At 41.5% G+C, this 17,437-nt stretch overlaps 1 protein-coding gene across 2 annotated transcripts in view; it reads right to left on the bottom strand.

Annotated features, from left to right (window-relative positions):
* Positions 1-17,437, bottom strand: part of EPG5 (ectopic P-granules 5 autophagy tethering factor) — an 88,409-nt gene that overhangs the window by 44,843 nt on the left and 26,129 nt on the right. For both annotated transcript variants that reach the window (XM_080684728.1, XM_080684729.1), the window contains exons 13-22: positions 15,540-15,680; positions 14,067-14,231; positions 11,456-11,575; positions 10,504-10,763; positions 5,378-5,518; positions 4,631-4,775; positions 4,236-4,433; positions 3,754-3,864; positions 1,990-2,112; positions 288-454 (exon numbers count right to left, since the gene is read on the bottom strand). In XM_080684728.1, coding sequence (XP_080540854.1) covers positions 288-454; positions 1,990-2,112; positions 3,754-3,864; positions 4,236-4,433; positions 4,631-4,775; positions 5,378-5,518; positions 10,504-10,763; positions 11,456-11,575; positions 14,067-14,231; positions 15,540-15,680 — 1,571 coding nt within the window. The remainder of the gene's footprint in view (positions 1-287; positions 455-1,989; positions 2,113-3,753; positions 3,865-4,235; positions 4,434-4,630; positions 4,776-5,377; positions 5,519-10,503; positions 10,764-11,455; positions 11,576-14,066; positions 14,232-15,539; positions 15,681-17,437) is intronic.

Below are 17,437 nucleotides of genomic sequence, written 5' to 3'. Positions count from 1 at the left end.
CATGACATTCACACAAGCAGCCTATCTGGGGCAATTTCTCTCCCTTTGCATTTCCAGAGGTTCCAGGGTGTCGTCTTCCCACGTTGGGTATGGGAGATGGTAAAGAGAGAGTTGCCACAAGATACCCTGAACTCAAAAAAGGTCTAGTCCAATAATTGTGAAGAAGGAAGGGAGACTTCTAGCTGAGAAGACTCCAACCACTCGCCTCAGTGTGAGAACTCAGTGCAGCAGAGCAGTGCTAAGGCAGGAAGGAGTCACAGAAACGGACGATGATACTGGCTACCTACCCGTATTGCGGTCCTGGGCGATGCAGGTACAGCAGGAAGAACTTCTGCCAGATGAGCGGCAGAAGAGGGTGATCAGATGGAGTGACGAGAGCCTGGTGGGCCCAGCGGTAGACCAGAAGCCTCTGCAGTGACGGGACGAGGGGGAGCTTCAGCTGGGCCTGGGCTTTCTACAGAAGAGGTGGGGCTGTGAGCAGCCATGAAATGAACACAAGTGCAAAGTTTGCTCTTTCTAAATGATCCAGAACTTACTCCTCCAACCCACTAGCTAACACTTTAACCTCCTTGTTAGCAGGAGATAAGGGGTAGCTTTTCTTCTGTCAAAACATTTCACAGACTCTAGAAATGAAAAGAGTCTCAACTGTCACCTTGTCTAACCTCATGTCCATGCCTTGACATGCCTTTATGTCTTTGCATATTAAACACTACAGTGCAAGAAAGTAGGAGATAGCCCTGGCGGGTTTGGCTCAGTGGATAGAGCGCCGGCCTATGGACTGAAGGGTCCCAGGTTCAATTCTGGTCAAGGGCACATGCCTGGTTGCAGTCTCTATCCCCAGTGTGGGGGTGTGCAGGAGGCAGCCGATCAATGATTCTCTCTCATCATTGATGTTTTTCTCTCTCTCCCCCTCTCCCTTCCTATCTGAAATAAAAATATATTTAAAAATCCTATATAATAAAACCCTAATATGCAAATCGACCGAACTGCAGAACAACCGGTCACTATGAATGCACTGACCACCAGGGGGCAGATGCTCAATGCAGGAGCTGCCCCTGGTGGTCAGTGTGCTCCCACAGGGGGAGCGCCTCTCAGCCAGAAGCCAGGCTCATAGCTGGTGAGTGAGTGCAGCGGGGGTGGCGGGAGCCTCTCCCACCTCTGCTGCAGGTGGGCAGTAAGGAACGAGGGGTCCCAGACTGCCAGAGGGCACAAGCTGGGCCGAGGGACCCCTCCCCCCCAGTGCACGAATGTCGTGCACCAGGCCTCTAGTAAATAATAATAAATAAATAAAAATAAAGCAGCAAACGTTTATTTAAAAAAAAAAAAAAGGAAATAGGAGATGAAAACCAAAAGTAAAGTTTACTGTCAAACTTTATCAATCTCTTGAAAATTAGATTTTTAAAAGGACTTTCAAGAGTGATAAATTGTTTAATAGGCTCTGAAACCCCAAAGCAAAGTCTATAGTCCAAGAATGTCAAACTCACAGCCGGCATTTAAATGAGGCATGCAGCCTGCTGGCCACGAGTTTGACATGCTTGGGGGAACCTAAAAGAGAGGGCACTTAGTTAGTTCTAAAGCTTTGTTCCAGTCTTTCTCGGATTTTAGTGAGCCTGAGGATCAGCTAGGGAGTTTTTAAAAATAAAATTCCTGATCCTACTCCAAACTCAGAATTTCAGAAGTTGGGAGTCCAAGATCTCCAGGAGATTCTGATGCACGAGGGACACACTGGAAATTGCTCTAAAACACCGGTGATCTCCTTCACATGCAATGAGCACGGCCTTTAATAATTAGTGTGGCTCTCAATGTGAAATGAACCCTGGGAAGGATGCATATACTTCAAGTATAACATTTTCTACGTTGGTCTAGTTATGTGCTTTCCAAACATTCACAACAAAAGAAAACATAGGTGTTCAAAAGCTACAGATGAATCCATTAGCATCAAAGTATAAACCACCTTCTCCCACTCAAATGCAGAACTGCTATTTGCACCTTCAAAGCTTGGTCAGGAGTGAAAGAAGGGTTTATAACCAATTCCCCTTCAACAACTCTTCTGAGCTGAGAATCTTCTTCAAAGATGGACTCCATGTTCAGGACGGTCCATGCAAACCACACCTACGATGAAGCAGGTAACAGGAGAGCAATCAGCAGCTCACTTGGACAAAGAAAATACAGCCTGATAATCCACAAACTAATATCTTTCCTATCATAGATCTCAATCAACAAATATTTAGCGTTTCTAAAATTAACAGTTTTCATACCTATCTATACTCTTATCACAGATATAAATTCAGATAAAATAGTTCACTTAAAAATGTCAAATTCCTTTTTAGTAAAAGAGGATATTTGTTTGCTCAAAAATATTTAGCGGGCAGTTTCTATATGCATGGAAGACAGGAAATAGAGGTAGACACAAGCTCTGCTCTTAAGAAGTTTTCCATCTAGCCCAGTCGGTGTGGCTCAGTGATTGAGCATAGACCCATGAACCAGGAAGTCACAGTTCGATTCCCGGTCAGGGAACATGCCCAGGTTGCAGACTCGATCCCTGTTAAGGGGTGTGCAGGAGGCAGCTGATCTATGATTCTTTCTCATCATTGATGTTTCTATCTCTTTCTCCCTCTCCCAACTTCTCTCTGAAATCAATAAAAACTTTTTTTTTAAAAAAAAAAAAAAGAAGAAGTTTTCCTTCCAACAGGAGACAAGACTAATATGTAAGTAACCAAATGTGGAAGTGTGTAGTGGTGACTACTGAGTCAGGAGTAAAGTGCTATGGGAAGCCAGAGGAGGGGGGGCATGTTCAGAGAAGGCTCTATGTAGAGACTGGAGGAAAAGGCATGCCTAGTAAGCAATCAGCTAGGCCAGTGGTCGGCAAACTCATTAGTCAACAGAGCCAAATATCCACAGGACAATGATTGAAATTTCTTTTGAGAGCCAAATTTTTTAAACTTAAACTTCTTCTAATGCCACTTCTTCAAAATAAGACTTGCCCAGGCCATGCTATTTTGTGGAAGAGCCACATTCAAGGGGCCAAAGAGCTGCATGTGGCTCGTGAGCCGCAGTTTGCCGACCACTGAGCTAGGCAAAGGCAAAGACATGAGCAGGTAACAGCAAGGAGTTGGCTTCAGCTAGATCCCAAGAAGCATAAGCAGGAGGTAAGACTGATGGGAGGTGAAGGATGTTACTACTGGCTTAAGTGATGAAAAAAGCGTAATTCAACACGAAGTCTAAGAGGTGATAATAATGATGAAAATAATGTGCTGGTGAGAATGATGACAGCAATAATAACAGCCAACACCTAGTGAGCACTACATGCTAAGCACTGTTCTAATGCTTTACAAGTTGGTGCAATCGTTATTTCCTTTCGACAGCTGAGGAAACTGAGGACAGAGAGGTAAGCACGCTGCCCAGGGCACAGTGCTAAGCTTCCTGCTAAGCAAATGGCAGCACCCTCTGGCTCTAGTGTCCACTCTTAATCACTCTGCCATGGGGCTGGCCAGGCTGTGCAGCCAGGCAAACCGGGTCTGGTCTCGAGCTGTCTGAACTTGAGCTAACCACTAATGCCATCAAACCTCTGTGAAACAGAAACAGTGACAGTGCAACCTCAGCAGAGACTACTGTGAGGGTGAAATGAAGACGTACTTTCCTAGTGAGTGCTATGTCAATGCTAGTTATGGCAGGCTAGAAATAATGTTCTAGTAAGGATGATAAAGATATTAAAGTTCACTGAGGTAACAAATGCTCCTGAGGGTTTCCTACCTGAGTGGGCGTGGCCAAGCTCTCCACAAACGAAGGAGTGATGTTGCCGGCCACGATCCAGCTCACCAAGGAAGAGAGCAGACTCCGGTCACAGTGGTAACCCAAAGCATTCTACACCGGGGAGAGGATTGGAGCAGAGAGAGGAGGCTTTAAAAAAAACTTATCAATGACCTTTTCAGGAATATCAGCAATTATCTTACTACAATGTAAGATTCTGGTAAGACATGGATTTCAATAATTCATTAGTCCACCAGCAACAACAGACCCAGGCAATGTATTACAGCCAAATGTAATGGGGGTGCAGGGATATTTCTTTGGCTTTATGGGGATCTGAGCCAATGGACTGCGGTTACTGAGATAAGACACCAGTTAGGCAAGCTTTTTTAGCCACAGAGTAGTGCTGAGAACGGTGTTTTGGGGGGAAGCTTCTTAAGGCTACTATCTAGCAAGGGCCTGAAAGATAAATTCTCTAATAGGTTTACCTTATGTTGCTGGTAGAGTAATTTCTGCACACAGTCCTCCTGCATCAGCTGAAAAGCTGTTTTACACAAGTGGTCCATAAGGAAAAGGATGGGTTGTTCTCGGAACCAAAGATGTTGGCTTATTAGAGCCTGAACCCAAAACTCCAACACGGCAATGGGGCCCACCTCATTGGGCTGAGTGCTTACAGATATGTGGGCCTATGGAGAAAGGGCTCAGGTGAGGTGAAAGGTAATAACCAACCTCCCATTTTTTAAAACACCAACAAAATAATATCTACTTCCACTCCCAAACCCCAATCTGCTGACTTTCTTGGCCTAAAGGACTGTACAAAGAGCTCTGGAATGACCAACATGTAGATGCGCTGGCACTTGGGATGCTTGGGAAGGGCCCTGACCTGGATCATGCTGTTGAGAAGCTTCACATTGTCCCCATGGCTGGCTCCAGTCAGATGCTGTGCCACCTTGTGGGTGACCTGCTGTGTGACACCCTGAGGGACGCCACTGTCCAAGTGCAGGAACAGCAGGAGGTGTGACAAAAACCTGCCAACACATACAACGACACACTTTATCTCCCAAACAAAGTCAACAGAATTTCCAGTGGGTAATTACTTATGAGAAAGAAGAAAAATATTAAAGTGATCCTATTTTTAGACCAAAGCTCTATTCAGGGATTCTGATAAATCTTCAAGAATTTCAAAAGAATCAAGTTTTCCCATTTTATGTGGGTTAAATGGAATTCTATTCACCTGGAGAAGGGTATGAACAGCCCCAAGACATACAAACACGTGCAAATTAAAGAGCATCTGAGGAAAAACACTCCAATGTGCCCCAATATCCCTTCTACACTCCCCACTTCACTAACAAAAGCAGAAATGTTAACAAAATCATTCCACAATATTGTCTTGGGTGTCAACTTCACACAGGTCGCGTATGGGCACTTATCTAAAATACATCTAACCCATTAACCTCTCACATAGCACCCTTCATGGTCCTTAAAACCAGTAACTGCATCCTGAGGATGTGATAACCTCCTTGTCTGAGAGCAATGCCCAGCCTGCTTTGCTCACCACTGTACAGATGGGAGCAGCACACAGAAACCAGAGACACAGTCATCTGTACCTGCCAAGCTGTTCTCTACTTACTGCTCATTCTTCAGAAGGTAATACTGGCAAGGGTAGAACAAAGGCAGAATCTTATCCAGGACATGGACCACCGTTCTCAAATGCCTCGACTGGACCAGAATTCCCAACAGTGGGATGCCTTCGGCACAGAACTTCTCAATGCTATTGAAAAAGAAAAAGGCAATGAGCATACAAGGCAGCCAGTTCATACACTGATGTCCTTCCAGTGAGCTGTCAGTCTGCATGCTACCAAGGATTACCTTAGGTCTCTAGCACATTCTTGCATACACAAACTTCACACAGAAATATTAGAATCAGAACTCTGGAAGTACAAAGGAACTTAAAAGTTCATCTATATTTTCGTTTTATAGATGAGGAAGGTGAAGTATGTGCCCAAATTCACATACTAGGTGTACCAGTTAATACTGCGGATTTTTTTCACTAGATGGAGTTGCACATATGTTGATATACATGCAATTTGATATGTATGCTATTTTGTTGTATTGACAGCAAGCTTCAAAACTTCATATGTCAAATTAAGGTGTTAACATCATAGATATTTTTAAGTTTAAAAATGTCAAATTTTTGTGTCAAAAAAAGAGCATTTGCAGGAAGTTTTAATTCATTATTTTGAAGAAAAGTGCTGCTGAAGGTTATCATATACTTCAGGAAACTTATGGTGAACATGCTCCATCTCAAGATACTTGTGAACACTGGTTTAAACACTTTAAAAGTGATGATTTCCATGTGAAAGACAAAGAACATCCAGGTCAACCGAAAAAGTTTGAAGATCAACAATTACAAGCATTTTTAGATGAAGATGCGTGTCAAACTCAAAAACAACTTGCAGAAAGATCAAACATTGCTCAGCAAACAATTTCCGATCATTTACAAGCAATAGGAAAGATTTTAAAGGAAGGAAAACGGGTGCCACATCAACTGAACGAAAGACAAATGGAAAACCGAAGTCATCAATAAAATGTTGCTTCAACGGCATGAAAGAAAGTCTTTTTTGCACCAAACTGTGACTGGTGATGAAAAGTGGATTTATTTTGAGAATCCCAAATGCACAAAATCATGGGTTGATTCAGGTCAACCATCAACATCGACTGCAAGGCCAAATGGCTTCGGAAAGAAGACAATGCTCTGCGTTTGGTGGGATCAAGAAGGTGTGGTGTATTATGCGCTTCTAAAACCAGGTGAAACCATTAATACTGATAGCTACAAACAACAAATACTCAATCTGAACCACACTTTGATCGTAAAAAGACCAGAATGGGCCAGAAGACACAGCAAAGTAATTTTGCTTCATGATGATGCACCATCACACACTTCAAAACCAGTTAAAAACACATTAAAAGATATTGCCTGGGAAGTATTAACCCACCCGCTGTATTCACCAGACCTTGCTCCTTCAGATTACCACTTACTCCGATCGATGGCACATGCACTTTCTGAGCAGCACTTCAAAACGTACGAAGAAGTGGAAAATTGGGTCTCTGAATGGTTTGCCTCAAAACAAGAAAAGTTCTATTGGGACGGTATCCACAGATTACCTGAAAGATGGGGGAAATGTGTAGCTAGCGATGGACATTATTTTGAATAAAGCACTTTTGATGTTTCTCTTGAAATTATCATGTTTTCTTTGATTATAAAATCCGCATTATTAACCGGTACACCTGGTAATTTCCTAGTGTAGGGTCAAAATGAGAACCCAAGTTTGCAAATTTCTAGTCCAGAGTGCTTGCTGCTACCCTATTTTGTCTCCCAAATGGTGCTTCTGCTAAGAGTTAAGGGGTTCTCATTTTTCGCTAGTCCCACAAGGTAGTCACAGCAAAGAGAAGACTCAAAGGTGAGCTCAATCTGACAGTATACTCTGGCAAAGGTCTTCTGAAACCATTTTGGTATCAAAATTTACTCCAGAGAATCTACCTTTAAGAAATAATCTCAAAGATAGAAAAAAAGAAAGATAACCCATATAAAAATGTGCTTTTCAGAATTATTTATAATTGCAAACTCGGAGGCCAAAATGACATGTAAATATTGAGAAAATCCATTCAATGGGAATATTATTGCACAATTTTTAGATAATGCATTTGATGGCCATGGGCAACATGAAAAAAATACTTCTGCTATAACAATAGAGGGGGGAAAAACATAAAATGTTATACTTCTGATTACAACTACTAGTAAAAAAGTTATATAGAGGGGTAAAACACACAGGGATGATACCACACCAAAATGCTCATTGTGTTGCAGTGGCATCCTATATAATAAAAGCCTAATATGCTAAGTGTCTGGTGGTCCATTCAACCAATCAAAGCATAATATGCTAATGATATGCTAAGGCCACTCAACCGCTCGCTGTGACGTGCACTGACCACCAGGGGGCAGACGCTCCGACCAGGTTAGCTTGCTGCCGGGGTCCGGCTGATCAGGACTGAGCGAGACAGGCCAGACACGCCCTGGAGCCCTCATGTGGTCCCTCCCCAGCTGGCCAACCTCCTGCATCCCAACCTGCCCCGATGGTGCACTGGTGGGGTCCCTCGGCCTGGCCTGCGCCCTCTTGCAATCTGGGACCTTCTGGGGGATATCAGAGAGCCGGTTTTGGCCTGATCCCGCAGGCCAGGCCAAGGGACCCTACTGGTGCACAAATTCGTGCACCGGCCTCTAGTACATTTATAACTCTAAAAAAGAGCAAAGGAAAAATATTGCATAAAAATAATCAAAACAATAACAATAAAACCCAACAATGTTGTATTAGGGTGAGAAAGATTCTGGGTAATTTTTTTGACTGCTGTCCTCTGAACTATCTGTGATGTTATATTCAAGTACAACTTATCTTTTGCATACTCTACCCCAAACCTCAAGCCCATTCACAAAATTCACTTTAGTTCTAATATATATACATCCCAGATGAACATGGTGGACTTTTACACTAGAGTTCAGCCCCTCCAAAAAAACCCTTATCCTTACCCTCACTCCCATTCAGAATCCAGTAATTAGCAGTAAACAAGTATTTATCTTTAGAGGGGACCTGTAGCAGTATCAATAAGAAGCTATAGTCCCAAAATGATTACAAAAAATTAAAGAAATCATGAAACAATTAAGTTTAGAACACCATTCAAAGAATTCACATGCCAGACACTGTTCTATGCATGTTAAATGTATAACACTCACTAAGGCCTCATAAAATCCAAAACTATTATTATTTCCATTTTAAAGATGAGGAACCTGAGATACAGTAAACTGTGAATGACACTAGAGCTACTGGAAACAATGCAGAGTACCTTCCAAGAGGCCTATATAACATCTCCCTCTTCCTGGTAGATCAATTCTACCCTTTAACCTGACCTTCAAATTTGTCAATAACTTGGCCCTACTGACCTATCTGATCACCTCCATTCACCAACAGGAATCACAGGCTTCACTCAGAAGTATTTCTTTCATCACTCCCTCCCCCGCCCACTTCCTCCTAGCCTCTCAGACACCTGGTGCTCCTTCTCATATTCATCAATCAGTACCTACTAAGTACAAGTTCTGGATGTACAAAGGTGAATGAGACAATGCCCTGACCTTGAAGGAGAGGGAGATAAACTTATACACTACAGCACAGTGAATATGCAGCTCAGGATGTGCAGGTGCTGCAGGGTGGAGGGGTGATCTTGGGCTGAATCTTCAACACTGTGTGTGGTTGCTGATCCTCTGGAGGAGGTGAGAGTCACCACTCTGCTCCTTAGCCTAGGACACCTTTTCTAATTAAGACTCCTCTCCAAAGCTTAGCTCCTCCATGAAGGTAATCTGCTCTAATTACTTTTATTCCTTTAAATTCTTCCTGCTCATAGTGGTGGTTCTCAATCCATGCTGTATATTAGAATAATCTGGAGACCTGGCCCCTCAGACCAATTAGATCAGGATTACTATCACCCTCTCCCCTGCACTGGTATTTTTAGAATCACTCCAAAAGTGATTTAAAGAGCAACTCCATTAAGAACCGCTGCTCTATACATATCACACAGTCCATGAGTATATCTTTAGTTCTTTTTTTTAAAATATATTTTATTGATTTTTTTACAGAGAGGAAGGGCAAGGGATAGAGAGTTAGAAACACCGATAAGAGAGAAACATCAATCAGCTGCCTCCTGCACACCCCCTACTGGGGATGTGTCCACAACCAAGGTACATGCCCTTGACAGGAATCAAACCTGGGGCCCTTCAGTCTGCAGGCCGACGCTCTATCCACTGAGCCAAACCAGTTAGGGCTATATCTTTAGTTCTGACCATTGTTTTCTGTCTACCATCTCCACCAAACTGTCAACAACCTGAGGACAACTGTCTAAGAACTCCATATCTCTCCTGCTCTATAGCACAAGGCCGAACACTAACAGCTGATAGGACAACTGGCATCCCACTGAAAATATACTCAATGTGGAACATGACATTGAAATCAGAATGCTAAAAAGGTGTTACAATGAGTATGAAATGCAAGAACCAGAAAGCATAGTTCAGAGAGGTTTTTAGAAAAATGGGTAGGCTAGAAAAAAATTAATACATTGTAGAAAAAAATGATCTTTAAAGAAGAGAATTTTTAACCAACTAAGAACTCATTCACTAATTGTTTCTGGTAACACAAGACAAACACAGTTCCCGAGTTCTAACCTCAGGGAAGACCCCTGATAAAATTAAGCAGACAACTACAATACAGCAGGATACATGCTCCAGGGGAGGGATACAGACAGCTATGAGCTCATCCCAGAGAAGCATGTGACTCATCAAGCATTTCAGCTCCCTTTAGCGGAGGAACCAGGGCTGCCATCACTTTAAAATTCTGTACAGGTGAGCAATTGTTTTTATTTGATTATTATTCTGAGGAAAAGAATAAATACAACTGCTGACATAAGCATTCCACACTGGGTAACACGTACAACACTTCATAATGTAACAAGGTAACTTTCTGTGTCTCACAAGGTAACTTACAAATGTGTCATATGAGTTTGGGCAACATTTCCCCTTGATAGGCTATTAATTACGGCTTATGCTTTGGCCCTGATTACTCTAGATAGGTTTAATGGAGGCCTCAGACCTTGGGATGTGAAGGAGGAGATTCTAGTATCACTGACTGTAAGATTTCAGCCCAAACACTGTACCTGTGGCCCACCACCGTCATAGCTAAGGCCAGATAACAGCCAATGGGAACGCCCGCTTTAACAGCCTTCAAGAGGGGATGAAACGTGGGTGACTCTGTCATGTCAGGCACAGTGCTGGAGAAGGGAACAGTTGGACAATTCTGCTGCATTCCGTAATCATTTTTGTGCAGTTTTAACCTCAAGATCAAGTTCCAGGCCCATTGGTTAAATGAGGTCTCAGGTGTCTCTCCATATCGAACAATACTGGCCAAATATGAAACCTAAAACAATGATATATTTTGAACCAGATTAGTCATGTGCACATTAAATCAGTAAACTAACCCATCCCTCTCCTTTGTGATCAATAATGCTGTCGAAAGAGAGAACATATCACTTACTGGTATTCGTGTTTGTGACACTAAATTAAAGCAATTTCTCAAAGTGGCCACTTCTGCTTACTTGCTAGTCTTTTTGTGAACTTGATCTGAGTCAGGCCAAGCAAAACAATAATAATATAAAAGTGATTATGCAAAAAAATGGTATGCTGTTAAAGAAGTTTAACAACCAGTTGGAGTTGAGGAAACACATTCATACATTTGCCAATTTTGGTGGTTTAAAAAAACTCCCACCATGGTCAATTTCAAGCTACTAACAGGTTAATCTGGCTTGCAGAGTTCTTGAAAATGTCCCAATCAGTTCTCCTGAGCCAGTACAGTCAGCTCCAGCACACCTCTGTAGCTCAACTCAAATTCCATGATATTAAAATGGTCATGGGGGGGGGGGGGGGGGGGCAATGGTAAGATATGTACACATATAATACCTTAATAAAAAATTTTAAAAATAAAATGGTCAGATGTGGGCTACTTCTTAAAGGAAAATTTTTACCCACCCATAGGGTAAATACTGTAACTTTATCCACCCAGGCCATTTATAAGAGAGATGTATGTTCTCAATACATAAGAGAAGGCAATACCTGCTTCATACTTTCAGAAAGAAGCCCAGCATATGGCTTCTGTGCGAGGTATTTCTGGTACGCTTCAAGAATCGTTAAAGCCACTTCAGCATGGACTGCTTGATCCAGATGCAGGGTACCCTATTGAAGAGAATATTAAGCACAAATATGCAATCTTGATTTTTTTTAATATACCTTTAAACCAAAAGGCTAGATTGAATAGTGAAAAAGGATCTTGGATGCAGAAGCTAAATTTTCTAAAAACCACATTCCCTAATGATTAATTTATAAAATGACAATGGCAGGGGGGAATTAAAATCTTATTTTAAAGAAACATTACACTGTACCTAGATAGGTTTAGACCTGAGTCATCCCAGACTCTAGCCATAAAAGGTATCTTTGAATGTAATCCTCCTCCCTTTCCCTAGAATCTCTATAAAGTTATAAGTTTAAGGGCATTGCCACAAACCAGGAATATGTTTAATTATTACTAAACAGGGAGATATTTAATAAATTAAGTCTATATTCCCTTTTCTTGTTCTATAAGCATTGAAAATATAAAAAATACTCAACAACACAGATATAATTTTCAGGAGTTTAAAGTTGTCTATTAAATTTCCATCGAGCCCTGGCTGGTGTAGCTCAGTTGGCTGAGCATTGTCCCATGCACTGAAAGGTTGCTGGTTTGATTCCCAGTCAGGGCACATGCCCAGGTTGCAGGTTTGAACCCCAGTTGGGGCGCATGCAGTAGACAACCGATCAATGTTTTTCTCTCACATCTATGTTTTTTTCCTCTCTCTCTCTCCCTCTCCCTTCCTCTGTCTAAAATCAATAAAAATATATTTTTCAAGAAAAGCTATTAAAAGGCCTTTAAAAAAATTTTTTCCACCCATTCTTCCTCTGCAGCCTGAAGAAACACATTCTTTAACCCTCTCATAGAAGATGACCTTTCTAACTCTTAACAAAGGAGAGTGACAGGAGAATCTTCATGCAGCTCTCTGAGAAAAGGGGGACCTGGCAGGGTGGGGGCCAGTCACAAGTCAGAGAGTGTGAAGGTGGAGAACAGGCCCCTGCAGCGCCCACCCACCAGCACCTGAGAGAGAGAAGGCCCACATGAACCCATGGGCAGTCCCACGTGGTCAGGGTCACCCTAAAGCAGTGTTCGGCAAACTCATTAGTCAACAGAGCTGCAAACTGCGGCTCGCGAGCTGCGGTTTGCCGACCACTGCCCTAGAAGAAGAGCTCCCTGGCCTCAGTGTTCTCATCTGTACAACAGGAATCATGTTCAGGCAAACCACTGACCATGACCATGAGGACTAAATGACTTGCTCAGACAAAAAGTGGCAGGCAACTGGAGAGGGCTAAGTGCTCTCCCATTTCCCCTTAAAAATGTTTAAATATTTTGATCACGGAGTCCACTACTAAGGCCTAGGGTAAAGAGACAGGAAGGGTTTAACAGTCAAAAATCACTTGAGCCCTAGCCGGTTTGGCTCAATGGATAGAGTGTAGGCCTGTGGACCGAATGGTTCCGGGTTCAATTCCAATCAAGGGCACATACCTTGGTTGCAGGTTCGTCCCCCAACCAGGCCCCAGCCCTGGTCAGAGCTCACATCAATATTTATCTCTGTCTTTCCCTCTCTCTTCCACTCTCTCTAAAAATCAATGGAAAACTCAGGTGAGGACTAAAAAATAATTTAAAAATTTTTTTAAAATCACTTGACCTGACATCTTTGGAGACATTCGATAGGTAGCAAGGCCTTAAAAATAATAATAAACCATTGTTAATAAAAACCACCACCATTGAGTACTTGGCGTGTGCCAGGAACTGTCATGTTTTACCATGTCCTAAGCTACTGAATCCTTACAAAAACCCTATGAAGCAAGCTTATTAATATTGATGCTTAGAGATGAGCAACTGAGGCCCAGAGAGCATAAGAGCTTGCCCAGAGTCACAGAGCCAGGAGGGGGCAGAGTGGGAATAGAGCCCAGGCTGGCTCAGGCTCTCAATCAACCCGAAGTGCTTCGGAAGACAAATCTGACAATGACGTGCAAGCAAGACAAAATGCAGGAAGAGGAAGGACTAGAGGCAGGAGAGGCAATTAGGAGGAACTGCAGTAAATAGCCAAAGATAAAACAACAGATACAAATTGTCTTTAAAAAAAGGAAAGAACTTTCAATGTGGAACAATGTATCTTCATTCAGAGGATGCTCACTCTGCAAAAACAGAATGAAAGAGAAGATCCTAAACTCTGACACAGCTAAAAGAATCTGCAGATCTTGCAAATGATACTCGGAAAGGTTAATGTTTTGAGAAAATGTTTCTCTGAAACGAGAGCCTGCAGTTTCTACAGCCGCAATTTTCAACCAGTGTGCCGCAAGAAATTTTAAAATGTGCAATACCTATTTAGTCAGGGGCACTGACCTCTTTTCCCTTAGACTGTCAAATAAAATAATGACAACAGCCAACACAATAGCCAGCTGGTGTGAATGAAAAAAAATTATACCTATTTATTGTCAGATTAGCAAAACGTGTATTTTTTGGTGAGCTGCAGAATTTTAATAATTAGCTTATGTGTGCCATGAGATGGAAAAGGTTGAAAATCGCTGCTCTAGGAATGGTTTTAACACATACCTGTTCACCAAATCCCCAATTCAGTCCTTCTAGAATGACACAGGCCAATTTGTTCTTCACCATTGTCAGGTCACAATTCAATAACCAATCCCGAATCACAGCTATCTCAGATGCAGAAGGTCGCCAAAGATACAAAGGCAGTTCTTTAAACAAGTATAAAGACACCTTATTAAGAAGAAAATGATAATAATTAAAATCAAAACTTAGAGACAATCCTATATACAATACTACATCATTAAACTGCTTACAAAATTTTTTCTCCAAAGAAAAATGGATTTTGTTTGATTTTTAGAGACGTGAAATGGACAACCAAATCAAATGAATATTAAAAATGTTAATATTAAAAATGAATATTTAGCACCTGCTATAATACGGATGATCCTGGAAAACATGCTAACGAAAGATGCTGGTCACAAAAGACCTGTGTACATTATTCCATTTATATGAAATGTGCAGAAGAGTCAAAACTATAGAGAGAGAGTAGATCAGTGGTTGCTTAGGGCTGGAGAGGATGAAAGGATAGAGCATGACAGCTAATAAGTATGTGGTTGCTTTCTGAGATAATAAAAATGTCCTAAAATTGACAGTGGTAATGGTTGTACATTTCAGTGAAAATATGAAAATACATTGACTTCTACATTCTAGATACAATGTATGGTATATGAATTGTATGGTATTTGAATTATATCTCAATAAAGCTGTTATTAAAAACTATATAAAGCCCTGGCCAGTTTTGCTCAGTGGATAGAGCGCTGGCCTGAAGACCAAAGGGTCCTGGGTTCGATTCTGGTCAAAGGCATGTACCCTAGTGGCAGGCTCCTCCCTGGCCTGGGCGCTGATCAGGGCTTGTGCAGGAGGCAACCAAACGATGTGTTTCTCTCACATCGATGTTTCTTTCTATCTTTCCCTCTCTCTTCCACTCTCCCTAAAAATCAATAGAAAAAATACCTTCTGACGAGGATTAACAAACAAAAGAACTACATAAAGATTACAAAAGTGATTGTGAAAAATACAGAAAAAAACTGTATGTGTCTTGCTCAACTCAAACTACTGCTTTTAATTTTGCTTTTGACTTATTTAAATAGTGCCTTATTTCTCAATCAGAGTTGTTTCTTCTGAGGGTAAAATATAAAATTATGAAAGCCAAACAAAATTATGAAATAAAAACTGTTAATAAGCTATAGGCTTTATAGCTAATTATTTAAAGTAAAAACCTGCTATTGAAGGAGGTAGAAAGGTCATTTTGAGGAGATTAAAGAAAAACAATCACAGCTTTCTATAAGAAGCAGCTGATCCCAAGAAGGCATGTGAATGGCACAGAGCCCAGGACACTAAATGTTCTCTTCATCCTGTGGTGCCCATGACTCACTCATTCCCAACAGCCTCCCTATTTTGCCCACTGCTCCATTACTCCAGGATTTAAAGGGAAAAGGGGAAAAGAAACAAACAAATAAACAAAAGCAGTGCTCTTACCATTCCAACCTGGTCAATGGTGTCTTGAACTCTATCCAAAAGGATAGAAATTATCTCTGGGTGAACAGCTGTGATGGCCCCTAAAAGCTCTCGACCAACCTTTGAAAAAGTCTCTCTGGTGGACAGGGTTACATAAGATACCTAAAAGTGGGAGGGAGTGGAGATGGCACTTTTAATACCAATTATCTGTCAAAACACATTTCCATAATTTACTTCGATACGTTTTCAAGTAAAGTGAAAAAACACAGCCTCAACTCACACAATGTTCAAAAATATGTCAGAACCTCAGAGAACAAAGTGTGTTCCCTGAAGGTGGGACGTGGAAGGAGAGAGAATAGAGGGGAAAGGTAACTATGTAACAATGATTTCATGTGCTGGATTCAGAAAGTAAACCCTGAAGTAGCAATAAAATAGTCCCTTCCATGTAAAACTTTTCTAAACTTGAGGAAATCACTAAAATGATAAAACTCAGAATGCATTTCATGGAAATACATATTCTCTCCTACAAAATAAGATCCCCAACTACAAGAGCTCCTAAAACATCAATGTTTACCAGTTCCTCTTGAACAATGTCTCCCAAACTACAGACTACAATCCAGTGGTGCCAGCATTTACTTTTTAAATACAATGGACTAGAACAGAAAAATAACAGTAAAGTAAAATAGAACAGAAAAGTGTGCGAGTGCATCCACTTAAAATTAAGTATTCCTTTAATTTCATGTAAGAATTTACACATGTGCACACACAGCATCAGAATGTAATACAGAATGTAGTTTTTACTGTGAGTACTGGTCAAAACACTTGAAACATTATTCAAGAGCAGAAATGTTACTTTAGGATTTGGAGAATGCTGAGATCCACTGCTAAAGCAATTTTAATGCATGTGAAAACATACCTCTACCCCAATTTTTCCACAACATGGAGATAGTCTGGGATTGCAGATGCATCCAGGCCTTAGCCTCATGCATGGTTGCGACATACAAGCATAAGAACAGCTTAATAGCTTATTTGGTCCTGGAAAAGAATTCATCCCCTCGGCCAGTCTCAAACTGGATTACTAAACTGAGGATAATAAACTCAGAGAATCTTCTTGAAACATAATTTTACTGGAGTTTACTTGAATAGTTTGGAGGAAATACTTTTGTTGTTGTTGTTAATCCTCACCTGAGAATATTTTTTCCATTGATTTTTAGAAAGTGGAAGGGAGAGGGAGAGACAGAGAGAGAAACTTCGAGGTGAAAGAGACACATCGATCAGTTGCCTCCCGCATACATCCCTACTGGGGCTGGGGATTGAGCCTCCAACAGAGGTACGTGCACTTGACCAGAATTGAACCTGCGACCTTTCAGTCCGAGGGCCGATGCTCTCACCACTGAGCAAAACTGGCTACGGCTGGAGCAAATACTTTTTATGAGGATAAACTGATAAATGACAGCCTAAATTGAAATATACTTTTATTTTAATATACACAAAACTCCAATGAAAATTTTAATAACCATTTAGGGCTATGTCCTTAGACATACAGGAGTCCAAAATTCACTCTCCTCCATTGTCAGGGATGGCTCAGTGAAAAAGTGAAGAAAACGAGAATCTCATCTCAGCCAATCATTTTATTTTATTTTTAAAATATTTTTTATTGTTTAGAGAGAGAGAGGATAGGAGAGGGAGAGAGAGAAACATTAATGTGAGAGCCTAATAACATCAATAGCCTGCCTACTGCATACCCCCCACTGGGGATCGAACCCACAACCCAGACATGTGCCCTGGCCGGAATCGAACCAGTAGGATTTCAGTGCACGGGATGACACCCAACCAACTGAGCCACATTGGCCAGGGCCCAGCCTGTCATTTTATAGATGAGGAAACTGAAGCCAAGAGTGGTAAGGTATCTTTACTGA

Source organism: Plecotus auritus, assembly GCF_963455305.1.
Source record: "Plecotus auritus genome assembly, chromosome: 8".
NCBI lineage: Eukaryota > Metazoa > Chordata > Mammalia > Chiroptera > Vespertilionidae > Plecotus > Plecotus auritus.
The sequence above is the reverse complement of the archived record's forward strand: the minus strand, read 5'-3'. Positions and strand labels throughout refer to the sequence as shown.